General features: G+C 37.4%; 2 protein-coding genes across 5 annotated transcripts in view; both read left to right on the plus strand.

Annotated features, from left to right (window-relative positions):
• Window positions 1–4,810, plus strand: SDHAF2 (succinate dehydrogenase complex assembly factor 2). 2 transcript variants are annotated; one of them, XM_026720103.2, is made up of 4 exons: window positions 1–247; window positions 342–547; window positions 2,591–2,700; window positions 3,602–4,810. In XM_026720103.2, exons 1-4 carry the CDS (start codon window positions 227–229, stop codon window positions 3,730–3,732), a joined length of 468 nt encoding a protein of 155 aa, XP_026575888.1. In that variant the 5' UTR covers window positions 1–226; the 3' UTR covers window positions 3,733–4,810. The 2 variants fall into 2 exon arrangements, with proteins under 2 accessions (XP_026575888.1, XP_087776962.1); XM_087920836.1 differs by lacking the exons at window positions 1–247; window positions 342–547 and adding an exon at window positions 1,349–1,624.
• A 782-nt stretch (window positions 4,811–5,592) lies between these two features.
• SAXO4 (stabilizer of axonemal microtubules 4) overlaps window positions 5,593–27,247 on the plus strand; it is a 28,019-nt gene continuing 6,364 nt past the window's right edge. For 2 of the 3 annotated variants that reach the window (XM_026720102.2, XM_087920837.1), the window contains exons 1-6: window positions 5,593–11,040; window positions 14,363–14,480; window positions 19,516–19,669; window positions 22,026–22,154; window positions 22,763–22,826; window positions 25,458–25,552. In XM_026720102.2, the coding sequence (XP_026575887.2) occupies window positions 10,851–11,040; window positions 14,363–14,480; window positions 19,516–19,669; window positions 22,026–22,154; window positions 22,763–22,826; window positions 25,458–25,552 (750 nt within the window). In that variant the 5' untranslated portion in view covers window positions 5,593–10,850. The remainder of the gene's footprint in view (window positions 11,041–14,362; window positions 14,481–19,515; window positions 19,670–22,025; window positions 22,155–22,762; window positions 22,827–25,457; window positions 25,553–27,247) is intronic. The other variant, XM_087920838.1, reaches the window with a different exon arrangement.

Genomic DNA, 27,247 nt, shown 5'->3' on the forward strand with positions numbered 1-27,247 from the left:
CTCCGCGCAAGAAAGCAAAAAGGAAAGATCCAAACTTCCTACTTGGCTCCCGTCCCGGCGGCGTTCGAAGCGACGGGTTGGCCGTTTTCGAACGGGGCCGAATTGAGACGCATGCGCGGACGAGCTCTCTATGGCTCTCTGAAGAAAGTAAGTGTATCCTGGTTCGCGTTACCTTGTACATCTATGGTCGAGAGCAAATGATAGAGGAGCTCGGAGGGAAAGAAGGATGGCGGCTCTAATGGTTCGGGTGAGTGAGTGTGGGAGGCAGGCTGGGAGGACCGGAGAAAGGTCGTTATTTCTGAAGGATGGTCGCTCGCATCTCTCTCTCCTTTTCCTCGCAGCGCATCTTGCTGCTGCCCGGCTGTCTCTCCCGCTCGCCCAAGTGTGGCTACCGCGGGGATTCTCCATCTGACTCCGGGAAGGACCTGCTGGAGATCCCGCTCCCTCCCTGGCAGGCTCGGCCGGACGAGCCCCTGGCCAGCAAGCGCGCCAGGCTCTTATATGAGAGCCGCAAAAGAGGCATGTTGGAGAACTGCCTGCTGCTCAGGTGGGCGGTTTTGCTTCTCTCTTTTCCCAGCCACCGTACAGGTAGTCCTCGACTTAACTTAACTTCCTTTGGTGACCGTTCAGAGTTAACGACGGCACTGAAAAAAAGTGACTTATGACCGTTTTTCAGACTTATGACCTTCGCGGCAGCCCCATGTGATTGAAATTCAGATGCTTGGTAACTGGTTCATGCTTATGGCGGTTGCTGTATCCCAAGGTCATATAATTCCCTTTTTGCAACCTTTTGACAAGCAAGATCGGTGGGGAAGCCAAATCCACTTAGCAACCACTTGATTAATTTAACAATTGCAATGATTCACTGAACAACTGTGGCAAGGAAGGTTATAAAAGGGGGCAGAACTCACTTAATAGAAATTTTGGGCTCAGTTGTGGTCTTAAGTGGCGGATTACCCATACTCACAATCTCTAGTCCAGGGTCCCGCAATTTTAATTTTTACTACTGTGTTATTTAGCTGAGACCCTTTTGGGACAAGCTAAATGTTAATAATACAATAACTATGTTTGAATACTGTGCAAATAACCACTCTTCATAACTTTCACTGGGACTCCTGCCCTGAGATATTCAGCAGAGCATGGAGCACCACTTAACAAATCTTGAAAAGTGATAGCAGGGTCTGATGTGGTTAATATTTGGATGGAAGACCACTAGGAAATATTATGACTGTAAGCCAGAATAGGAAGTAAATAACCCTGCAATGCCACAATGGCATATACATAGTTTAGTTTACTTTATTGTCACTGCACATTGTACAATGAAATTAAATACCATCTTCAGTGTACTATACAGTAGAATTCAATAGAGTTACTGGCCTGGGATAGAAACTGTTTTTCAGCCTATTTGTCCTTGTTTTTATTATTCTGTACCGTCTGCCAGATGGTAATAGTTCAAAAAAAGGGTGCCCAGGATGAGATGGATCTTTGAGAATGTTTTGAACTTTCTTAAGGCAGCGGGAGCTATAAAGCTCTTCCAAAGAGGCGAGAGGGCAATCAGTGATCCTCTGGAGTGCTTTTCTATCTGCCACTGTGCAATTGGCAAGCCATACAGAAGTGTAGTAAGGTAAGATACTCTATGGTGCAGCGGTAGAAGATCACGAGCAGTTTTTCACTCAGTTGTTTTCTGAGAAGTCTCAGGTAGTATAATCTCTGCTGGGCCCTTTTTACCAGTGCTGCAATGTGAGCACCCCAGGTCAGATCCTTTTTTATGGTAACACCCAGAAACTTAAAACTGGCCACTTGCTCCACTTGGTCTCCATTGATAAGCAAGGGCTGGGTGTCTGATCTGTTCCTTCTATAGTCCACTATAAGCTCCTTAGTCTTATTAGTGTTGAGGACCAAGTTATTGTCTCCACACCATGAAAGCTACTGGTCCACCTCATCTCAGTAGGCAGATTCATTCCCACCGGAGATGAGTCCCACCACCATATTGCTTCTATAGGGACATGGGCTAAGCAATCAAGTTCAGCTTGAGAAGATTTCCTTTATTTTATCACTTGCTGACTGGGCTAAAGTTTTTCTTACCAAGTTTACTATGTGAACTCCCTAAGTCCTACTTGCGAGGACTAATTTGTCCTGTAAAGCAATCTAAACTACATAGCCATTACCATATCTTTTCCCTGTAAGGTCTTGATATTAAATATGTGCTGTCTGACATAATCTGGTCTTTTGTCTCCTCAAAGTCAACACAGAAGGATGCATTGTGCACAAAGCCTTCCTTAGTACAGATGTTTTTGTTGTGAGTATAGATGCTTCTGCAAATTGAATATTACTTGGGCAACTTCAGATGAGGTAGAGTTGGTCCCTGCCTCTTCGAATGATAATAGACAAATAGAGTTAATTAGAAACTACTAAGAAACATAAGAGAGGATTGTCAATTCTTTAAATATATAGGAAAATTCAGATTGTTTTTCTGTTGGTGTGTTTGAAGTGTGTTTTTGATTCTTTTTTCATTTTGTGTGTACTGGCTTTGTATGAGGTTAGCACTTTTGTTTTGGCATTTCACAGAACTCTTAATTGTTTTTAATAGTTTATTTGCCAAAGAAAATCTGAATCAAATGAATGAACAACAACTGGACCTTTATGACCGTCTAATAAATGAGCCAAGCAATGATTGGGACATATACTCCTGGGCAACAGGTAATGTAGAACAGTGTGTTTTGGAGCCAGCAGACTATAGCTCTCAACATATTTCTAATCTCATAATAGTGAGTAAAGCAATATAGGTGATATTTGAGCCTCTGTTGCTTATCTTTATTCTATATTTCAAGGATCTTGTAGACCTTAAAAATATAAAATATATACATGGGCCTTGAAATTTTATGGGCATTTGAAATACAATGTTACCTTGGAGCAGGAATACATACAGTAAAATGGTTAAGGACACAGTTGCTATTTTGACAACTAAGAGACTATGCAATTCTGTGCATATCTATTAAAAATACAGTTATGGAGATAGTTTGAACTATCCATATTATTTGCAATTCTATTGTGCTCTACAATATTATTTGCAGAATTATAGGTAGAACTGAACAGTTTACAATGTTTTCATCTTTGTAAAGTGCACTGGGTTTATTTAGAGCTTTTTCCAGGTTAAAAAGTCTAGGATTGTAACTAAAAGGTTGGATCCTTACTTATGCTTAAAAGTATATCTGCTGAAATAAATAAAACTTGGGAGGAGCACAATTAAGTTGCTCTATTAAATTTAGTGGTCTTATTCCTAGCATAACTCAATCAGAATCCAGTTTTCAATATGCTTAAGTAACCAATATTTTATTCAGTGAGACTTAGTTCTCAAAAGACATATAAATAATTGAACTGCATGGCTATTATAAGATTTGCAGTCAGTGTATCCTGAATATATTTTACAAGAAGATGAAAGTAATATTCTTTAGAAAGCCTTAGAAATAGTTATTATTAGCTGATGTTTCATTTTTTGTATATTTAGCAAACTAATGCAATCTGTTATCTGAAACGTAACTGAACTTTGGAAAAGATTATTGGATCTGTGAAAATTTTTACTCTTTTTCTTCTTCTCAAGAAACAAAGCCTGCTCCAGAAATCTTTGAGAATGAAATCCTACAGATGCTTAGAGAGTTTACTAAAAACAAGCACAGAGAGAAGAGGCTACGACAACCAGATCTGGAATATCTTGCTGAAGGCTCCCACTGATCTTGTGTTCATTTCCATAAATGCCCAGTTTGGAGAATCCTTTAAAATGTAGAATCATATTTGTGCTTTATGGGCTCCTCCTCCATATGTTATGCCTAATTTGTGAATTTTTATATAAGTAGCTATTTTTTCTTTATTGTACTTTTCTAAAATAAAGCTTTTTTTCTCGAAAGAAGGGCTGAAACACAAATTAGGAAATAGTGATGAGATCACTATTGCACTTTAGAAATGTCTTTTACTTATTTGATTTTTAGACCATTGTAATCATGCAGATCTTGGCAATTTAACAGAAGTTGAAATAGCTGTAATGTATTTTTTAAAAATTATCTAAACTGGAACATACATTTGTGGGTGTTTTTGTGGGTGTAATTTCTAAGGCACAATTTTAACTACTGAAAAGGCTCTTTAACCTGCTCCCCAAAGGCCAAAGGATGGGGCTAAATCTATATTTATTAGCTGGCAGTAATCATAATGGAGAAGTACCTCCTCATCTTAGACCCTGTAATCTCCCATGAGAAATTAAGTTGAGGAATGTTGAAGACAGTAGCCCTGATGCCAAGCCATAAAAGACATTAACAGGTTAAAAGTAACACTTTAAATTGTATGGAGATTTACTGGCATTCAAGGCAGGGTCCACATGTTCATGGCATCAGTGCCAGTTAGCATGCAGGCCGTTGTATGTTGTGCCACTGCAGTTTCAGAGTAGCTTTTAAAAGCAAACTGCATGTAGAGCGAATTGCAATTGGCTAATGTGTGGATGGTAGTATGAATTACTGTAGAGTTGTAATTGCAGGAATGTTCTAATCTCGGATGGCAAACCTCAGATAAAGAATGTTTCCAAGCAAATACAACTCAGGCAAAGAAAGTCACTAATCTAAAGGAGGATTAGAGAGAGGAAGTAAACATATGTTAGACTTTAACTAGAGATAATTGTGTTAATTACTATTATGCTAAACAGTAACAAAAGTTAAGCAGTAACCAAAGTTAACCAATGTTGGAGTATAACTAAAAATGTGTATAAATGCAAGACTAGACTCCAATAAAGTTCATCATGATTCAGTTGATCATGATCAAACACCTTGACTGCCTCGTCATTACAACAAGTGGCGCCTGAACAGGGACCCTCTTACTTCGTCCGGCAAGGATTTGGTGCACCTTCAACCCTTTGTGGTTTCTTCAACCTTTTGGTTTCTGTAAGTATGGGGTCTTCGCTTTCTGAGGAACAAAGGAAGCATGTAGATGAATTAGGCTATTTGTTGAAGAAAAATAATACTGAGGTACCACAGAGAAATCTCTTAAGGCTGGTCCAGGAGATTGCAGCTCAGTGCTTATGGTATCCAAAAGAGGGGTCTTTAAAATTAACTGATTGGGAACGTATAGGGAAAACATTGCATACTGAACCTCGAGCAAAAATACCGTATTTCCCATGTATAAGCACCCCCTTTGTATAAGCCACCCCCAATTTTTGGACTGTGAAGTTTTGAAAAAATATTTTATTAGAGAAACAAGTTATGAAGAAAGAAAATTTACAAAGAAACAAAATTCAACGTCTAGATCTACAACTTCGGTCATGGCGCTGAAAGCGGTGCGGGCGACGCTAGCAATCTACGCATCGGAACGAGTAGGAACGAAGCATTCAGGCCGATGCCTAGTGTATGCATTTCTATCGCGTACTCGCACTCGTAATCGTATCATCACGTACAATTTTTACAAAAAAGTATAGCATACTGCTGGAAAACCAGTTTATTCCTACTTTATTATTTTATGCATTTTCACGTATAAAAAGTGTACCTGCTTTGTATATGCCACCCCCCTACTTTTTGGGCTTGAAAATTTTGGAAAAAAGGGGTGGCTTATACATGGGGAAATACGGTAGAAGTTTAGCAGGTGTGGCATGTAGGCATGCAATTGAAAAATTTGGTCACAATGAACTTTCTCTTAACACCTCCACGTTATACTGTCATTTGTCCCCCTTCTTCACCTGAATATATGTCTTCAATTCCCTCAGCTCCTGCAGATACAGGGCAAAAGCCTGACTATTGTTCAGTCTTCTTTTCAGAAAATGGTTGAGAATTGTAAAAAGGATGCCTCTGTCTCAGCAACAGAACTTGCAGAATTACTGTCTGTTTGTCCAGTACAATATCATCCTGGTCAGGGGCCACAGCTTGGACTGCAAGTAGCAGAATGGGAGGGTCTGCCTTATCAGATTTTAAGAGAGTTAAAGGCAGTTACAGACTATGGAATTAGTGGTAATTTTACAAGAGGGCTTGTAGAAGGAATAACAAATGATCCCTGAAGATTGGAAACATTCTTTATCTGAGGTTTGCCATCCAAGATTAGAACATTCCTGCAATTACAACTCTACAAATTACTATCCCTCCAGCTCCAGACAGTCACAACTAGTAACCCCAGTTACAACTGGGTTAAGGACCTCCTGGCTGTCACTACAATTAAAGAATCAGGGCTGGAAGAAACCTTGGTGATCTGCTCAAGGAAGGAGAACTACCTTTTGCCTGCCTAATAGTATCTACCTAGTACTAGCCACCTAAATCATGGATTCCTTGTTCAGAGGTAATGGTATCCTTATAGGAGAACCCAGAACTGAGTACAGACAGCAACTCTCTTGCTTGAGTTCAATTGCAGCCCATTTCTCCCTATCTATTTCTTGAAAGCTTCTTGACATATAGTTACTGGATGATGGAAACAAATGCTGTTTGATATTTGATTGATCAAGGAATATTTCTGTTAATCCAATTAGGTATAAACCTTGGCCAATTCCACGCTTTCTGTGCAGATGTTAATGCTGTGTGTATGTTGAGGATTTTGCCCCAGAAATATGCAAACACTATAACCATGATTTCATTGGCATCTATATTAGCTTGTCATCCATTTATTGAAAATTGTGGCATTTTTAACAGGATAGCAACTGATAATATGCAATGAGATACCATGTGAACAAAATTATATTAATTCAGATATATCAGTACACATATTACTCTGTATGCAGCAGCTTCATTCCTGCTTGGCCAGTTTTTGCCATCTACTTGGCTCAGCTGTTGCTGTCCTAGTTTTCTCAGGCAACTCAGATTTTCTAAAGGAAATTTCACGCATTTTTTGTTCTTGGATTCAGATGCTTCTCTATTCTCAAAATGTAGGTGGAGGATTTAAAAAACAACTTGGGAGTAAGTGATCCATACTGTGTTGAAACCATGCCTGTCTCAGTGGTCATAAAGAGTTTTATATTAGAGCTCCCATCATCCCTGACTTTTGCCTGTGATGATTCATAGGGAGAAATAAATTTTCTGGGGAGCTTGTAAATAACAGAGGTTTCCAAAGGATACAGCAGTGGCTATTAAAAAATTTAGATTGCTTAATAAAATGTAACCAGAATGAGTATTTACAGGAGATTAGTTGCACTTAACAGGCACATTCATTGCTTTATCTGCTTACTGTAATTTAACAAGTTTGGCAGATGGTAAATGTCTGCATTAGCTTTTAGTAAGCTTATTTTGTACATAAATTTCTTTAGATGATTTGTGCCATCTTTATGGTCTTTTCAGATGTTATTTTGTAGGGCAGATAATCCTGTATTTTTCCTCAGTTGATCACATGCTGTCTAAACAAATTATAAACATTTTCAGAAGGTTAAAATTTAATTTTGTTACAGAGGGCAGTTTTAGCCAATAAAACATTAGAGTTATAATTATATACTAAAAGTAGTTATATTATTCTACCTATTTTATCTATAACAGTTTTTTATTATTTTCAAATACAGCAATTTAAAAGTTTTGTTTTTCCTATAATTTCCCGCTTTTAAACACATGGGCTTAAAGAAATTATTTACTGTACATCCTTTTGATGCCACAATATCTCTGTGGTGTTGCCTAGAACCACCACAAGGTGTCATTATATGCATATAGGTGCTACATCCAATGCTGATGAAAATGAAGATTTTAGATATAGGTAGGTTTGAATTAAATACACTATCTTAGGACTTGCTTAAGAATTTGATCCAGATTTCAGAGATTTTTATTATAAAGTCAACTAATAAATAGATCGATTAAAGTAGTTTTACATTCTCAAACTGCTATGATTATGATACCAAAATCTGCACTTGGAATTTGCTAGCACTTAAACTTTCAGGCTTGTAGAAAGTATATTGCCTATATATAAATCCATTTTGTGCGATCAATATTGCTTCAAATCCCACAAATGGAATAGCATTATAACTAAAATTGATTGATTCTGTGAAACTAGTCCGACACTGGGTTGAAACTCAATTGGAGCATTGCTAAGAAAACAGGTCCTATTTCCCATTACTCTGAAGGTTAACTTTGAACATCTACTGCACACCTGATAAGAATCTATAATGCGTCTGCCATGTTAAAAAGCCACCAAACTGATTCCACTGGCTCTTCCACTGGATTCTATAAATGTGACTGTCTTGTGGACAGGTTCTCTTGAGCTGGTTGCTATGAGCTAGTTGCTAGGATACATATTGTTACTTCAGTTCTACACATTCCTCCAAGTTCCTAACTTAAGGGAATAATTTAGTCCTCTGGGACGCTACAAGGATTTTGCTCACTGCAGTAAACCAATCAATACCTTGACTGGCAGGTAAGGACATGGTATTGCAAGATCAATCTTGACATTGCTTCATAAAACGTAAGTTTTCAGGATAGAGGAGCATTTTTGTCTCAAATTTGTATATGGTTTGCATTCTCCTGTTTATTATATGAACCAAATTCTATTCAGACTTGTGATGACTACTATTTGATTCCTTTTAAGGATAATATTGTAGAGACTAAACTTTTATTTAAAATGTATACTTTGCTACTGAACTTTGAGCACTGAACTATACATTCGAAGTAATTTGTTGAAAGGTTTAACTTAGTGCATTTGAAAATGTTGGTGCTTACACATGTTTAAACAGAATGTCTGTTTAGAAGTGGTTATGTCACTTAAAACCTGATTTAGGTCTTGTCCCTTAGCTACTGTACCTATATACATTAAAGAATGCCTACACATTTCAGTTGATGAGCTCCCAGAGTTGATAAGTTCCCAGAAGAGTAAGTATCTATGTCTATTATCAGTATATTAGATATTTTGGCACTAGAAAATTCTGTGGTTGAAGTTTTAGATGTTGCTAACTATGTTTGTGCACAATGGAGAAAATGATGAAAAGAATTATTCTTTTGGAGGAATCAAGCTCCAACAGTACAAGTTTGAGTACAAGCTCATAAAAAGAAGATGCTTGTCATTAGAACAAAAAATTGATGTAATTAAACAACATGAACTTGGTCATAGAAATACCAAAACAGGACAATCAGTTGGAATGCCTGAATCTATAGGCACAGTATTATAAAAATATAAGGAAAATAAAAGTAAAATTGCACCAGCTCTTTATAATTTGCAAATACCACATTTTAAGGAGATTGATAGACAATAAATACATTTTCGTCAGTGTAAGCTTATCTTTAGGAATGAAATTTAGAAGTTTGTTTTTATTCTGCTTTCTAAAACTACTCCGAGACTTGGTTTATTATAAATTTAAATTAGAAATACACACACTATATCTGTATATCTATATCTATGTATATACACATACACACACGTTTAAAAAATTTTATTGCCTATTTCCATTGAATTGAAACCAATTTCCCATAGAAATATTACTTTGAATAGTATAAATTTGAATAAAATTTCATGGGATTTATTATATAAGCACTAATTGAGATCAAGCTGTATGTAGTATTTGAAGCAATATTACCTAACATTTTCAGTACTTCAAATAATTTCAACACATCTGCTTCAAAGAGGTATTTTATAAATTGACAAAAATGATTGTATTAGGTGAGCATCAATTAACTACTGCCTAACTAGTTCCTTTTGGGAATTGGCTAGCAAGACTACTTGCTTCAGTCATTGTGGCCTTTGTGCAAAGCATTTGGAAGACTACATGTTTTCTATTCAGTCAGAACTTGATAATGAGTAATTAGATTTGTAAGGAGACCGAATTCAAAGTAACTTTGGGCGGTGTACAATATTGAAAGCAAAGCAAATAAAATAGTGATCAAAAGATGAAACACTACAAAAACTTTGGTGTGCGTGTGTGTGTGTATGTATGTATGTATGTATGTATGTATGTATGTATGTATGTATGTGTTTTCCCCTTCATGGAGTAGATATATCATCTGGCAATTCACTTGGACCGTGAACTTCTGCTGGAACAGCAATTGAAAACTATGGCCAATAAATTCAGCTAGTGTGCTGGCTACAACTACTCATGTTCTCGTTCCCACATATTTGGACTACTACAACACATACTCTTTTTAGTCTTTGGGGGACATTCCAAAATTTCAGCTATTCAATGTGGCTGACAACACATTTCCTCTGGTCATTGTACTGGCTACCTTTCTGGATACAGTTCCAGATGCTAGTTGTTACCTATAAATCCTTTTATGACTTGGGTCTTGGGACCGGGGGATAATTTGTTCTAGTTTGGATCTACCCTTCCTTTGTGATTGAAACAGCAAGGAATGCTGTGGGTTCCTGTTCCTCCTGAAGCTAAAGAGGTGGAGACCAAAAAAAAATGCCTTTTCTGTTACTGCCTCAGGGCTGTGGAATAATGTTGAAGTAAATAAAAAGAAGGGTTAGACATTTAAGAAGAAACTTTAAATGGATATCTTCTGCAAAGCTTCAGTTTCTTACCTACTGATAATTGCTGTTCAAATTTATTCACTGGGTTTATTTATCAATTGTATTCTATAATTTCTGTTATGTGTTTATGGCTTTAAATGTAGTAATTATTGCAAGCCATCCATCCATGCAATTGGGGAGACATAGAAATGATGTTGAATAGTAAAATAAATAAAATCAGTATTATATTATAGATAGTGTCAAACTTGAATGCTAAGGCCATTTTGTTGTATTATTATCTCAATTACAGTCCACTTTAGTTTTATTAAGTTTTTCTTTAAATCTTAAGATTCTATGATGTCACAGAGCTGTGTATGAGCTCACTCTGTTTCCAGGAGATCTAAACAGTCTAAATAAATATCTCTCCAAGACAAACTGATTTTTCCTTCTGGCACTCAGCAGCTTTCTAGTTCTCCACAATGATCAGTGGCCAATCTTCTATGATAACTGTTTCCCCGGGAAAATCTTGTATCACAAAATCTTTTTCTGTATGCAGAGAGAAGATGGGACGTCTTCCCTTAGGTTCAGTTTCTCCCTATGTAAAAACAAGCTCGGGTGGAAGTATAGACCCCATGAAATTCTATTGTACCAGCTATGGGGAAGCTTATGGTAAGACTTTAACCAATATAGAAAAGAATTTATTCTCAATTAATCTAAAAACTAGAATTTGAACCTTGCGTTTTCACTTTGGATTGCAAGAATGTCCAATATATAATTTATCTGTCCAGATGAAAAGTTAGAAGTTAGTAACTGTGGCACATGAGCAGAGGAAAGAACAAATTTGAGATTCATTAGGATTTGTTCTAAAAATGTCAACAATGTGTTTGGGAATTATATCCAGAAATACACAGAATTAACAGCTAAGTCCTAAATATGTTTGATCAGGAGTGACTCCTGTGGAATCCAGCTTGTTAAATTTGCTTTCCATGCATCATTATTCTTGCTTTACTGCCCAACCTGTGTCCCTTTCTTAGGTATATTGCCTCTTATATATCTTTCTGTTATAGGCTGCTTTCTTTGTTCTACATCCATATACTGCAATTCTTGAAATTTGGAAGAAATGGAAAAATACCAACACTAAGTAATATAATCACAACTACAGTAAATCTATATGAATGTAATACAACTTATGTAAATTTGCCACATATTATATGCAGCAATTATTCTGTGTTATATCGTATACATTTATATTTCATATAATAATGTGTAAAAGTTTGTATTTAAAAATGCTTATCACTATTATTTATTTTCTTGTCTCTTTCATGGTGTTTTTGCTTTCATTAAATGATAATGTTGTGATTCCCTTTCCTTTTCCTTTCCTTTTCTTCTTCCCCTTTTCCTTTCCTCTTCCCCTTTCCTTTCCTCCCCTCTCCCCTCTCCGCCCTTCCTCCTTTTCTCTTCAGAAAGCAAAGTAGTAACGTGCAATATCTTTATTTCAAAAACTTCTGGACCCCAAACATAATCCCTCCCCCATGCAATCTGTAGTCATGCCTCCCAAATGACAGTAGTAAGCTGGAGTCCTAGTTGGAGAGGGAAAATTAGACTGCCATTTTGTGAGGAAGCAATCAAGCCCCCCCCCCCCCTGTGATAGCCATTTGAAAAGATATCAAAACATGTTTTCAGCATTTAGAAGTCTTGTTGAGTTGCTGTTTTGTATTATAGTTTAGTACAGTGCCTTGATGGAAAGATGATTTGGGCTGGCAGTGTAATAAGAAAAAATATGACTTCCGGTTGTAAGGCTTCGGCGGCGGCAGGAATCCACTTCTCTGCGGGTCCCTGCTGCTGCGCCGTCAAGGTACCCCCCGATCCAACTGGATTTGGGGTTGCGCTGCCCTGAAGGGGCAGCGGAAGATAGAGGAGATCCGGGCAGGGGTCTGGGAACATCGCACCCCCTTCCCCAGCCGGCTAGACTCCTTTTTCCCGAGACGGATGAGCGGCTGTCTCGGCAGCCATAAAGGATTCTTCAACCAGATAAGTTTGTGCAGGAGGAAGTCTTAGAAGGAGAAGTTTTCTTGGCTAAACCACGACATTATGTTATTTTTAAAACACCCTGGAAACCTGACTTTGGATTGATTCATTTGTTTCCAAAAGAATCTGTTACATCGGCGAAAGTGCTGAAGGAAAGTTCACTCCCCCTCCCTACGGAGAAAGCAAAGGAGCATAGAAAAACTTGCTCTCTAAAGGTAAAAATAAGCTCTTTGTTATAAGTGGGAAGGGGAGGACTAAAAAAAAAAAAAATTCTTTCTAAACGTTGTTGGAGGAGACGCCTTGAAGATTACAAGACCATTAATTAATGGTAATACGGCTTTTAAAATATATCTGGGATTTTGCCTCTGGAGAAAAAACTGTAAAGAGAAGAAGAGGAAAAAAAGTTTTGCTTGTTTGGATTGTTTGATATCTCTGACATTTGGAAATTACTTCAAGATTGAAAGCATCTGGGTTGTTGTTTTTTTAAAAAAACCTATAATGGTACCATCGGTTGATGAACTGAAAATGGAATATGAAAATTAAAAGAAAGACAACAAAGTGGCAAGGATTCTCTGAGAGCTGCCTTCCATTTTTAGAAATGGCGGTTTCTATGTACCAGCAAACACTGGAGGAAGGAGAAGGAGAAGAAGAAGAAGAAAAGGAAGAAGCCATCTTTAATGGACTAAAAGTTTGATTAAGAAAGAAAATGGGAAGGGAGGAAGGGAAAAGGAGAATTTAAGATTTAATAAAACAACCAAGAAAAAGAAAATAGGATGAAAAAGAAGGTACAATGTTAGAAAGCAATTGAAAAGAGAATTACAACAGAGAGGGAAACTTAAAAAGGGGGAGAGGAGAGGAGGGGGCAAAAAGACCATATTGGAGAAGAAAGGGAGGGAAAAAGAAAAAAAAGCCACGGGTTAGGACAAGATTTTTTCTTAAAAAGTTTTTTTTTTAGAGATGAAGGATGATAGATAGCTTATAATTAAAGATGATTCTGCAAGAGTGCATAAGATAGTATTGTAGTATTTGTATTTGGAACAGTTTATTGGAATATTTAATGAAATATTAATGTTTAATAATGATGGATGTTGATATTTGATTAAATATTAGGAGACTTGTTAAATGATTAATGCTTAGTTAAAGTTTAATTTGTTAGTGTTTTAATATTATCATAACTTTAGTATTTTATTTTTTCTATTTTAAAACAATGTACTTATCAGAATTAGAATTAGAATAGAAATTATATATTTAATTATACTATAAGTTTATTATTCTTTTATGTTAAGATTTAATATGTAGAAGGTACTAAGCAGAATCAGGATGGAAATTATGTATTATTTTAAGCTTTATTTTAGGAGGAGTCATACTTCAAAAGCGACTACAGGGGAAATTTTTTGTTAAAGGGAAGAGATACATAGATGTGTGGTAAAGAACGGACAAAAGATATAAGTATAATGACTTTGAAATAAGATGAAATAAATAAAATATAATTAAGAGAGTGAAAAGATGGGAGAAGTTATATAGAAAATACAAAATGGTTAATAAGATATGAAGGGTATATAAGGTAGGGCATGAATTTGATATAGGTCTGTCAAAAAGATGTAACCTGTGCCAAGTCACTTTTCAAAAGAAGTTTTATGTTTTATGTTTAGTGTGTGGATTATCTATGTTTGATTCTAAATTAATAAAATCTCGGAGAAATGAAATTAAAGGGAGAGAAATTGGGAAAAGATATGTATAAATGATAACTATTTTTTTTTCTCCAATGTTTTGCTTTAAGTGTGATAATGTGGAACCATGTTTTAAAGAATAATGCCTTGTTCATCTTGTTGAAGTTTATGGGTAGTTCTTGGAAAGGAGGTTTTATACCTCTATGTGCTATGTTTTGTTTATCTTTAAAAATCAATAAAACTTGTTCTTAAAAAAAAAAAAGAAAAAATATTGACAATCTTTTTTCCCCCAGGTCAGGAAGGCTTTCATCCTCGGAATGGCTTCCATTTTGGAGCAGGATATAAAAGCAACTACCGGGCCGTTGTCCAATACAACCCAAACCTAGATAAAATAGATAACCCAGCTGTGGGGTCAGTATTTCCTTTTTCAGGCAATTAAGTACAATGTTTCAGGCTGAGATAGAGAAGTAACTGGAATGTTTTAGCCACCTCTTTATTTCATTACATCCTTAATCTATGTCTATATCTATCATCTTTCATCTATCATCCATCTACCCATCCATCCATCCATCTATCCATTCATCCATCCATCTATCTAATTTATCTAATCTCATCACTAAGATTTTTGTTATCATGACTTAACTGGGTGAATTGGGGCATTATAAGGCAACAATTTTTGAATCGAGATACCTCAAATGGGCTAACTTACAGGAAGTGTCCAAAATCCATGAAAATGAAGTTTGGGGAAGATATGGCTACTTTGGTGATATTGACTGCTCCTGTGTTCATGTGATCTTCATTTTCAATGTTTTGTGACAGTTTCTCAACAAGTCTCTTAATCATTCGCTTGCTCCCCACACCCAGCAGCAGCCACTTACCTGCCTGCAGGGAAGGGAAGGGTAATTTCCAATGCCTCATGCCAGCTTCCCCCAAGGAAATTCAATGGGGAAGCTGGCAGGAAGTTGGAAATCACTTCTAAATCCCTCATTTTATTCCTCTGTGTAGGCAAGGAAATATCTCTGAAACAATGACACAGGTTGTCTTGCACTGCCATAGTTCTTACTCTTCAGCAGCATGGTTCTTTTTTCTGAAGTGTGTCTAATGTTGCTAGAAAGTGTAACTACAAATGTGTGACCAGAGAACAGCCACAAACTCAGTGTGCTCATCCTCCATTACTTTCTCTTTGCAGACGGAGTGGTTATGATATTGTAGGGCTATGCAAATCTTCTAGGGGGTGCTTGACTTGGATAAACCGACACTTTCTGGAAACTGCTTCATGAAGCAACAGAATCACTGCACTGTTAGGAGCCAAGTTCAGTGATCACCTGGCTTTGTTTTGCACTCCTGTGCAGCACACTCTGGCAACATTCACCAAGCTTTGACAAGAGCTATTGGGAAAGATATTGCTCATCCTCCAGACCTAACAAGTAAGGCAGATGACATTCTGCTTGCCTCTTCTGGCAATTCTTGCCAAAGGTTTTGGTGAATACCACAGAGGACACACTTCTTGCTTCCTCTGTTAGTCCTTCAAGATAGATTAGAGTACAGGTGAAACTTGAAAAATTAGAATGTCGTGCAAAAGTTCATTTATTTCAGTAATGCAACTTAAAAGGTGAAACGAATATATGAGATAGACTCATTACATGCAAAGCAAGATAGTTCAAGCCGTGATTTGTCATAATTGTGATGATTATGGCTTACAGCTCATGAAAACCTAAATCCACAATCTCAGACAATTAGAATATTACATGCAATCAATAAAACAAGGATTGTACATAGAACAATATCAGACATCTGAAAAGTATAACCATGCATATGTACTCAGTATTTGGTTTGGGCCCCTTTTGTAGCAATTGCTGCCTCAATGCAGATGGCATAGAAGCTATCAGCCTGTGGCACTGCTGAGGCGTTATGGAAGACCAGGATGCTTCTATAGCAGCCTTCATCTCTTCTGCATTGTTTGGTCTCATGTCTCTCATCTTTCTCTTGGCAATGCCCCATAGATTCTCTATGGGGTTCAGGTCAGGTGAGTTTGCTGGACAATCAAGCACAGTAATCCCACGGTCATTGAACCAGGTTTTGGTGCTTTTGGCAGTGTGGGCAGATGCCAGGTCCTGCTGGAAAATGAAGTCAGCATCCCCATAAAGCTCGTCTGCAGAAGGAAGCATGAAGTGCTCCAAAATCTCCTGGTAGACAGTTGTGTTGACCCTGGACTTAATGAAGCACAGTGGACCAACACCAGCAGATGACATGGCTCCCCAAATCAATACAGACTGTGGAAACTTCACACTGGACTTCAAGCATCTTGCAGTGTGTGCCTCTCCATTCTTCCTCCAGACTCTAGGTCCTTGATTTCCAAATGAGATGCAAAAGTTGCTCTCATCAGAAAAGAGGACTTTGGACCACTGAGCAACAGACCAGTTCTGTTTTTCTTTAGCCCAGGTAAGACATTTCTGATGTTGTTTGTTGTTCAGGAGTGGCTTGACAAGAGGAATACGACATTTGAAGCCCATGTCCAGGATCCATCTGTGTGTGGTGGCTCTTGATGCACTGAATCCAGCCTCAGTCCATTCCTTGTGAAAGTCCGCAACACTTTTGAATGGCCTTTTCCTGACAATCCTCTCCAGGCTGCGGTCATCCCTGCTGCTTGTGCACCTTTTTCTTCCACACTTTTCCTTTCCACATAAGTTTCTATTAATGTGCTTTGATACAGCACTTTGGGAACATCCAACTTCTTTTGCAATTACCTTTTGAGGCTTTCCCTCCTTATGAAGGGTGTCAATGGTGGTTTTCTATACAACTGTCAGGTCAGCAGTCTTTCCCATGATTGTTATTCCTACTGAACCAGACTGAGAGACCATTTAAAGGCTCAAGAACCCTTTGCAGGTGTTATGGCTTAATTAGCTGATTAGAGTGGCACACTTTGAGCCTAGAATATCGAACCGTTTCACAATATTCTAATTTTCTGAGATTGTGGATTTGGGGTTTTCATGAGCTGTAAGCCATGATCATCTCAATTTTGACACATCACGGCTTGAACTATCTTGCTTTGCATGTAAAGAGTCTATCTCATATATTAGGTTCACCTTTTAAGTTGCATTACTGACATAAATGAATTTTTGCATGATATTCTAATTTTTTTGAGTTTCACCTGTACAAAACCAATGCCATGGAAATTGATACTACTTATATTGTAAAGCTACCTATAATAAAATGCCCAGAATACTGCAAGTCTGAATGTACTTCGCACTTCCTTCCCTTTATCTTTGTGTGAACTAGGGAAATTTTTGAGACATTTACTCACATTACTTTCTTGGCCATGTTCAGCCTCTTTCAGTTGGCTATTGCCTTGGTAGCAGCTCTTCCTCCTGTCCTCCAAGGTCATTCCCCTCCACCATTGTTTCCCAGAAGCTTTGGCAAGCTGTGACAAAAAACAGCAGTGTCTTCTCTAGTTTTCCCTTGTTAGAGTCCAAAGAGCTTCTGCCTCTGCAGTGACTGCACAGCCTCTCTTGATTTGGCAAGCAATAGATGAGTGACAGGGAGAAATGAAGCAATGTGAAGTACGCCACCAAAGCAAATGGCACTGTGTAGCCTCCTACTTTTGACAAAGAGAACCACATTGCTTCTGTAGCACGTACAAATGTAACTGTTGATTAACATTTTGTACAACACAATCTACACCACTACAAATTATACTATGGTGGTGCATTACCGGATTCAGTTTTTCTGGTCAGTATTGCTTTGGATTCTCAACTGGATTTTTTCCCCAGAAGATAAGAGATGTGACACACTCACCTTGTACAGCATTAACAGCTTCAACATTTGAAATCAGTGTCCAAAGAGGACAGCTCTGGTGCTGCTTAGGTAGACTTTGTCACCTGCTACTGAAACAGGTGGCTTCTCTAGCCTGCCTCTAAGGGTGCTTAGACTGATCTGCTTTTGCAATCCCTCTTCAGAAATTCTCCAAAATAATTTTCTGCTCACTTCTGGAGAATCATAATAGTTTACACCTATTATTTCTATAAAATGTGCCATTCATTAAAAGGGCACAAGCAGCTATGTTTACCCTGCTTTAGGAGGTGTGTGTTAAATTACCAAGACTGGTAAGAGATGGGTGCTCTCAAAAACAGAGGCAATCTGAGTACAGATACCTGATGAGGTATTTGAGAACTCTCATTCAGAGAAGCATGCTGCATATGACTTTTACTGAGTTGGCAAAAGAGATCACTCCAGGTTCTCAAAAAGTGAATGTAATGATGTGTGGTGAACATGGGAAAAACTTTAAAACTGTTCATGTATAGAAAGTGGACTAATATGGACTATTTGCATCTGGACATCAATTTTTAAGTTATAAAATCAACAATCTGTTTCAAGAGGACATCATTAAAGTGGATATGAAACCAGAGTGCTTTAGATGATGAAAGCCTGGATTCTCCCATTTGGTAGATTGTCTCTGAGTCAATGGGATTCAGAATCCAGAACTGTACAACCAACAGTATTTCTATAGTAAAGTACTATAAGGCCAAGGTACACTGATTTGTGCTAGAATGCTCAGGCAACACCATGATAAAGTCAGCCATTGCATTTGTCACTAGTCTACAAACGTGTGTGAGTACAATCATCAGTCTCATTCATTAAATGTTGGCACTAAATATGTGGTTAATGTTGCCGTATTGATAAATTCAGAGACTACCAAAGCTGAGCTGCACTGTTTTGGAGAATATTTTTTGATAACAAGGTGAGGGGAGGGAATCCCTAAAACATTTGTTGCAGAAGACTTTTGTGAAATATTTTAGTATATTGTTCAAATCCATATTCTTCAAATCTTCACCTGCAGCTTTCTTGACTGAGTGATGAGAAGAATGTGTTGTAGAGAGTTTCTATGGGAGACCAGTAGAAACAGCTGAACAGTTGCTAATTGACAACCAAGAGTTCTCAGGGAAGAATTAGAATTAGAATTCCCTTAAAACTAATCTTGAACAACGGGGAAACTAATATACATTTTTCACATATCCTGTGCCACTGATCAGTCATCTTTTGGAGATCCTTGATTATGAAGTGCCCTCAAATTGCTGTTGAACTTAATGAACACATTGATAGATTTTCCTCATGACAATTCCTTCAGGTCTTCCAATGGCACATTAATCATCACTGTAACTAAGTCCATCCGCTCTGCTGTTAATTGTGGTCTTTTTCTTTCCTTCTACCCTTTTCAGCATTACAGCCTTCTCCAGAAAGCTAGGTCTTTGTATAATGTATCTGAAATAATTTAAGTCTGGTCTTTTGCTTTAAATGGGAACTCTGGTTTGTTTGCTTGTTTTGTTTGACAGTCCATGATATCTTTAGGAGTCTTCTCCAAATCTGGGACATGAGCAAAATTCATAAAATGCTTTTGGGCTTGAAAGCAGACTTATTCTCGAGCTGTTTATTATCTTCCCTAAACCAGGAAACTCCTCCAAGATAACTATGAATCAACAACAAATAAACATTTCCAGCCCCTTCAACTCCCAGATGGGAAGTATCCTCTTCCCTGGAGTGTACATCAGCCAGGCAGTGGGTATGGTCGAGAAAAGCCTCTAACTTCTCCTACAACCAAAACAGTAAGTCCTAACTTTACATTCTGGCTTTCTCTTATGGATGTATGTTTTCCTGAGAATGGTAGTAACAATGTCCACTGATATTGACTTAGAGTCAGTATCAGGAATTGGATATGCCTAGTTTAATGAAAAGAAGGATTAGGGATGACATTGATAGCAATGTTCCAATATTTGAGAGGCTGCCACAAATAAGAGGGGGTCAATCTATTTTCCAAAGCACCTGAAGGCAGGACAAGAAGCAAGAGGTGGAAACTAATCAAGGAGAGAAGCAATCTAGAACTAAGGAGAAATTTCCTGACACTTAGAACAATTAATCAGTGGAACAACTTGCCTTCATAAGTTGGGGGTGCTCCAACAGTGGAGGTTTTAAAGAAGAGATTGGACAACCACTAGTCTGAAATAGTATAGGGTTTCCTGCTTAAGCAGGGAGTTGGACTAGAAGATCTCCAAGGTACCTTCCAATTCTGTTATTCTGTTAGGGTTCCCTACACTGTAAATGTGGATCAATGCTGAAAGATAATGTGTGTATATTGAGAGGAGAAATATTGAATCTTTAGATAACTGAACTTCTCTCTGCTTTGTCACAAGATCTAGTGCACTCTATTGCCATGCAAGGTGGAAACAAAATTGCTAAATTTATAAGATCAGGTGAGAATGTGTCAGGATTCAGAATGAACGAAGATGACTAAGAAAGTTAAAATCCGATGTCGCAAACGGACCAGCACAAATAACTATGTATAGCACAATCCTATATATATATTACTCAGTTTACTTTTAATGTACTGTGTGTCCAATAGATAAATGGAACAACATTTCAAAAGTATCTCAGACTTGTGTAGGTTTGAATGTATGTGTGCGTCTCTGTATACATGGGGAGAAACAGTGTCCATATGTGCATCATCAAATAACATCTGGAAAAACTCATTTATCAAAACTACAACTTTACAGCCTTCTGATTGGTTCTTCTAAACAGTTCAACAATCATGAATGGGATTCTGGGGAAATCCAATATACCTGCAGAGCACCTGATTGCTGAAAGTGGCCACGGGAGAGTTTAATAAGATTAAATCTTCTGCAAACTTGCTTACTCTTTTTTAAAGCCATGATGATATTGTTTCAGACTGTTCTGATTTTTTCAGATCTGGACATAAATTGAGATGCTATGAAAACAGAGTTGTTTACACGGAAGGAGATTTATTTGTTTACTTACTTATCCAGCCAAGAGCCGAGTGTGCAGAATGCACTGCCAAACAAAGCTTGGCTAGCTGGTTAATAAGAGACTGCTCTGTCCTGCTCGTACATGCGTGTCAGTATAGAGAACATTTCAAAAGAAATTGCTGTAAATAGAAGAGAGCTATTTGAGTAAGTCTGTACCTAAATGTGACCCCTGAAAACACCCAGACATAATTTTAATAAGAACCCAGCTACCTTTGTGAATCTGCAACTGCTTATATTATATAGGAAAAGGCAATGAAATTGATGCTTAGTTTTGCCAAGTGCAAAGTCTTCATAATTATGGTCTTATGTTGCTACATTGTTGCACCAAAAGCAAAATGCAATTTACCTGCTATGTTGTGGGCTTTTAGAAAAACACCATAACCTTGTTTTTCAAAATGTTTACTACAACAGAGATTAAAATGTTTATTCAAAAGTTATATGCTGCAATTCAGGGGAAAAAGCAAAAGAATGAGATGGAGGGGTATAACATATATTATTTCACAGCTTTCTTGTCTTCTGGTAGCAAGACCTGGCCATAGATAAAATGCAGGTCACAATTTCAGCTAAGGAAATATAGGAAATGTTTCTTGGCATTTCTGCCTTTCTAATTGCTTTCAAGACTTATCCTATCAATAGAGGAAAGCATATGCCTCAGGCAACTGATTTTGGATACCATAAAAGGCAGCAAAAAGTTATCTAAATGTATTGGAGTTTCTTATCAGAAAGTGTGCCTGAGGTGCCAAAGCCTGAGGTGCCAAAGGAACTTGAGCAGCTTTTGAATAAGCCTTTCTTTCTTTCTTTCTTTCTTTCTTTCTTTCTTTCTTTCTTTCTTTCTTTCTTTCTTTCTTTCTTTCCTTCCTTCCTTCCTTCCTTCCTTCCTTCCTTCCTTCCTTCCTTCCTTCCTTTCTTTCTTTCTTTCTTTCTTTCTTTCTTTCTTTCTTTCTTAATTTGTGATAGCAGCTCATACCGCATTGTCTTAATATGGACTTTGGATGCCACTGTGAAAAATGTCTTGGAATGGTCTACTTTGATCTTCTCTCTTTCTTTCCTAGAGCAGGTTCAGTGGCGTTTCCATTCCCTTCATCCCATTATGTTTTAGCTCATTGCTCTTCTCAGAGGCCAACTAGATTTGATATTACAGGTCAAAAGGGTCCATTTTGACACAGCCAACCAGGGAGCTGAAGCTGTGATAGGGCTGGAGCCCAGACATGTCCCTGTGCTCCACAGTGGATTTGGAAAAGGCTCAGTTGAAGTGGAAAACGCAAGACATGTGAGTCTGTGGGCTCCAATAATTGGAATGAGATGCTATTAGAAGGCAGCAAGGGATTGGGGATTTCATATGTGGTGCAGGCGGTGATATTGAGGGAGAAGCACTTATAGGGTTTTCTGCCTCAAATGTCAGAACAATTTGGATAAACCTGGGTACTCAACATGGTAGGCATTTGCTGCTCTGCTCAAACAGGAAAACATTCTGAGTAAGCTTTGGTTTTCTCAGTGATAACCAGTCTATTGGACTTGGAAGCTTAACAGTAGCTATAAAAATCAAACAATTCCAGCTACTTGCTTAGGCTTCATTACAGTTGAGAATTAGACTAAGAGACACCACAGAAAACGTGAGCTTTGAGTAGCGATTTATAGAAAATAACAGCTGGCATCACAAAGGAATTAGACATGAAATCCAGACATGAAAGGCAGCTAAGGAGAAAGGGCAATGTTTTCTAAAAGAGCAAGAGAGCTAGTGAAGTATAGCAAGAATAACTGGTTTACTCACAGAGAGAAAAGTGGATGGGATATAGCTTAGCAAGACTGAAAATATATTGAGAAGATAAGAGCAGGTTAATTCCAGAAACATGGTCTTCTCCTCTTTTGTGTTTGTAGGGACCTCAGTTCATGTCCACAGAGTATGGCTCAAAGTACCGCTTCAACATTCCAGGGCAACCAGGTATAATTTCTATGCATTTAATACAACATAATAGTCACTAGGTTTATGCTACTATTATGCATCAAGCATATTTTTTTTTTTTTGGGGGGGGCTTGGATTATCACAACATCTGAAACTACCCATGGTGGTTTTTATATCCGTACACCTCTCCCTTTGAAACTCATATCCCATTCTCTGAATATTAAATTCCTAAATCAATATTTTAAAATGTAAAATTATAGTTTGAATTAGAACTCATGAAGCTTCAGTAGGATAATTTGATTTAATCAAGTCACTCTTTGAAAAACGATTGCTCCACAAAACACTATATATGTCACATTTAATTCTTAGGTTGGAGTAGCTAAACCATTTCACTTTAGCTTGGTCTTTGGCCCTTCAGGATGGCCTTTCACAGGCTTATTCCACATCAGTTTACTTTGGAACAGCCTTCTCCCAGATCCTGCTTTGCTGTCTTAAAATGATAAGGCAGGGAAGTACTGAGAGGATTAGAATGAGGCACACCAGAAGTATAGAAGAAAAGTGTCTACTTTTAGCAGGTTCATCCAAGGTGTAAAGGTCACCTCAGCTGATCAACTAAAACAAGCAAGGGATTATATCAGGCAGCAGAGATATAAGATGTTGGAAGCAATGGTAACTTTAGTGACAACAGCAATGGTAAGGCACTCCTACATTTTAGCATGCTCACATTTTGTCAAGATAATTCCATGGATAGACATGATGAAAGGGATTGATAAAAGAGTGCTGGATCAAGTCAGATGGCATCCAGGTGTGATGTACTTCAGTTAAAGCCTTTGAGGTGTCTATTGGCTGATGCAGCCATGCAGAAAAAGAAAATCCAAAGCTGTAAAGGCCAAATTATGGTGGCAACATGGAGTGTAAGTAGCATGAGCACAAGAAAGCATAACACAATGAAAGAGGAAATGAATCTTAGGCATCAAGCACTTGAAATGTACTGGAAGGAGATGCTTTCAATCAGAAGATAATACAGCAGAAACAATTCTCTTGTAACAAGAGAAGAGAGCAAAGATACCAGAAAGAATCTTAATACAGAATTTCAGATAGCTGTTAGAAAACCCAAACAGTATTATAACAACATTTGGAAGACATCAGAGATGGAAACAGATTTAGTCTTCCAAAAATTCTCCAAATTCAGAAGGAATTCACTTGCCATGATATTTTGCATCAACAAAGATCATAACCAAGCTGGCAGTGGTTTTCCCATGATACTGTTTGGAAACAAATGTTGGAGTTTGAAGAAACAGTACAGAAAAAGTATTGAGGCTTTTGAACTTTGGGGGAGACTTTTTAGAATCCTCTGACTGCCACAAACCATTCATAGAATCAATCAATGTGGATTCTTACTTGAAGCACAACTGACTAAGTTCAAATTATAATATTTTGGTTCATTATGTTATCTTTGGCCCAAAGATTCAATTTCCTTGAAGAACCCATAATGTTGATAAAAATGGAATGGTATGCTGTTGGAAGACTTGAAGGGTTAGGTGTGGACAGATTATCCTGGAGAAAGTCTATCCATGAGGTCACTAAGAATCGACACCAATTTTATGTCATATAATTAATCACTAAGAGCCAGATAAGACTCTACCAACCAATACTATCATTTTCCATAACCAATACAGTAATTTCACAACTGTTAGAAAGAAACCATTGAGATTATTAAATAGATATTTCAGTAATTATTTTGTTTCTGTTTTGTTTGGAGAGGGTTGTCTTTTATTGTTTTTATTTCTTGTCCTATGGTGATTTTAGCATTTAAGCCATACATTTTTTTAAAATGATGGAGTTGCTTACATAATTTAAATTTGAACATCAGAGAAATTGAACTGTGCCACATTTTTTAAACAACATCTCAAGAACTGTGAGGTACTTGGAAAATTATTTCTTTCCTGGGACAGTTTCTCACAGGATGAATGTTACATATAAATGCTCAAGTCCTTGCCCTGTCTAAAAAAGAACTTCACATTACAGGTAGCAGTCATGCAAAATGTATGCATCTATTTTGAGGAACATTTCTGCATACTCTGGATTTCTGCTATGGAATTTTGCAGTTTTTTAAAAAAGCATCCTTTTTTATGTAGCTTGCCTATAATATGTGTCATATAGAGCAAATGATAAAGGCATATTGAATATATTAAGAGCAACATATCTTTGAGTTAGGGGACTGGGTGCAACTCCAAAGGTTTTGTAAGCACAGTGTATCACCTCCCTCTTTCCTTCCTTGATTTTACTGTTGGGTAAGATGAAAGAGGGTTGAGGAAAGAGTGAATTATAACAGCCAAGCCTTCCATTATAATATGTTTGTATAGAAAATGAAGCCATTTTAACCACAATTGGCTAGGCATCGCCTCCAGGATCAGAGTAAAAGGAAACCTCTGAATAGCAGTTAAAGAGGAAAAGTATCCAGAAAAGGAGAGTACTATATAAGCATTAGGCTCTTTTAAACTTAATATTCAAAGCTAGGGCTCTCACAAGGTTTTGCATGACTCACTGGTGTTAATTTGTGAGAAATGAACCGATCAGTCCAGCTTCCCAAGATGTTTTTAAAGTCGTCTACTGCATATGCTCCTTTCCCCCCCCTCAGTGAACATCTTTATTTTCCTCCCCATACAGATTTCCTGCAAAAGAAAACAATTGGAGCCAAAGAAGAGTCAGGATTTACTGAAGGCTGTCTTGCTAACCCCATTGTGGAGAAACTAGCATCTCAGGTCCTCCCAGTAGTTTGGTTTCTTCTGCTGTTCTTCCCAAGGGTCAGATGAAGCATCATGTTAAAAATGCTGAAAAGCAGACTCTGGCAAAATGGGCACCTTCTTCTCCAGTTTTTCTTGAGATTCAACAATTGCTCTCCCTCAACACATGGGCTCCATTTCTGCAGGGAGGGCTAAAAAATGAAGATGGTGGCCACAATCATGTGATCAAAGTCCACCCTTTTAAATCACAAGGCACATAAAAATGGGCCTGGCATGGTTGTAGCCACCATCTTAACTTTTTGACCATCTCCAGCAAGGACTCCTGTTTGCTATAGGAGCAGGACAATTTGTGAAACAAAAGAGAAAGCAGGAATCTCACATTCCAGTAAGAGGTTTTATCCATCCCAACAGATGGATAATGGTGAAAACAGAAACAATACAAAAAGGATATTGAAATAACTTGGACAAAACATATATAACAATATTTTAAAAATGGATAACTTGGGTCCATTTTAAATAGTTCAGCAAATATCTAAAAGAGAATAAATTCAAGTTACAGAAAGAAGTTGTCAAATTAGTCTAACTCTAAAAATATCTGTTTATGGAACTCAGATATCAAATTCAAGAATATTGCTTTCATGAGCATAAGAATAATTAGTTACAAGGCACAGTACTATTTTAGAAACATGTAGCAACTGTTTTATCTCTATTGGGAATGAAAGTAAATGAAAAAGAAGAAAAATCTCCATTAAAGGAAAAGTACGGCACAGAATTATTTTACCTTATGGAATTAATGAGAGTGTTTTGCAAAACCAATTGAGGTTGAGAGCAGTTCTTTGATTTGTAGTACAAAAGGGATTGTGAGCTGCACAGGAAACCTTAAAGAGAGATATGTTTAAATCAAGGATAAGTACCGAATATCTTCATTTAAACCCTCGGGCTAAGACTGTTGAGTAGTGGTATACCATGACATGGTATTCTATTGCCCACAAGCATAAATCTGAGAGGTTGTAAAATTATTCACATGTTCACTTTGACCTACAAGATAATAAATAAACCAGCACAATGACAAAAGAAGGCAAGCAAGCAGATATTCTTAGTCTTAGAACTGTGACAAATTTACTGTGTTCTGATTGGCTTCCCTTAGAGCTTTCTCTCTAAAAGCCAAAAAAGTGTGGTGTGGGTGACTTTTTTTTCTGAAACCTGACAAAGGCAAGAGGGTTAATGCCTTCCCTTGCACATTGCAGTCTAATTAGTCTCCTCTTCAATCAGGGCGTATGTATATAGATCCTATCTTAGCTGCCCATTTCACAAACCTGACTTCAGGCTGCAAACAATGAGCGAGCGAGCAAACAAACTTGATTCTGGGCAGCAAACAACAAGTCATAAAATAGACAATATTAAAAAGCACAATTTAAAAAAATAAATATTATTAAAACATTAGGAGAGGGCATATTTGATATTAAGGCCATCTCTCCTTAAAATAAAGTGCATTAGAATTCTGAAAATGTAAATAACATCCAGCTTGCTTGACCCATAATCTCAATGTTTGTTCCTTATTGTTAGAAAAATTCCAGAATCTCTGTAGAATTATGTTTTTCTTTTCCGATAAGTTTTTATAAATGATCTTGTTTCTATTATACCAATGTGCCTACGGCCCTTCAATGTTGTCTGCTAACTCCTACCCTACTAGACTTTTTATCACAAATAAAT

The sequence above is a fragment of the Pseudonaja textilis genome, chromosome 1, assembly GCF_049901715.1.
Source record: "Pseudonaja textilis isolate UNSWEBS1 chromosome 1, rPseTex1.2, whole genome shotgun sequence".
Classification (NCBI taxonomy): Eukaryota; Metazoa; Chordata; class Lepidosauria; order Squamata; family Elapidae; genus Pseudonaja; species Pseudonaja textilis.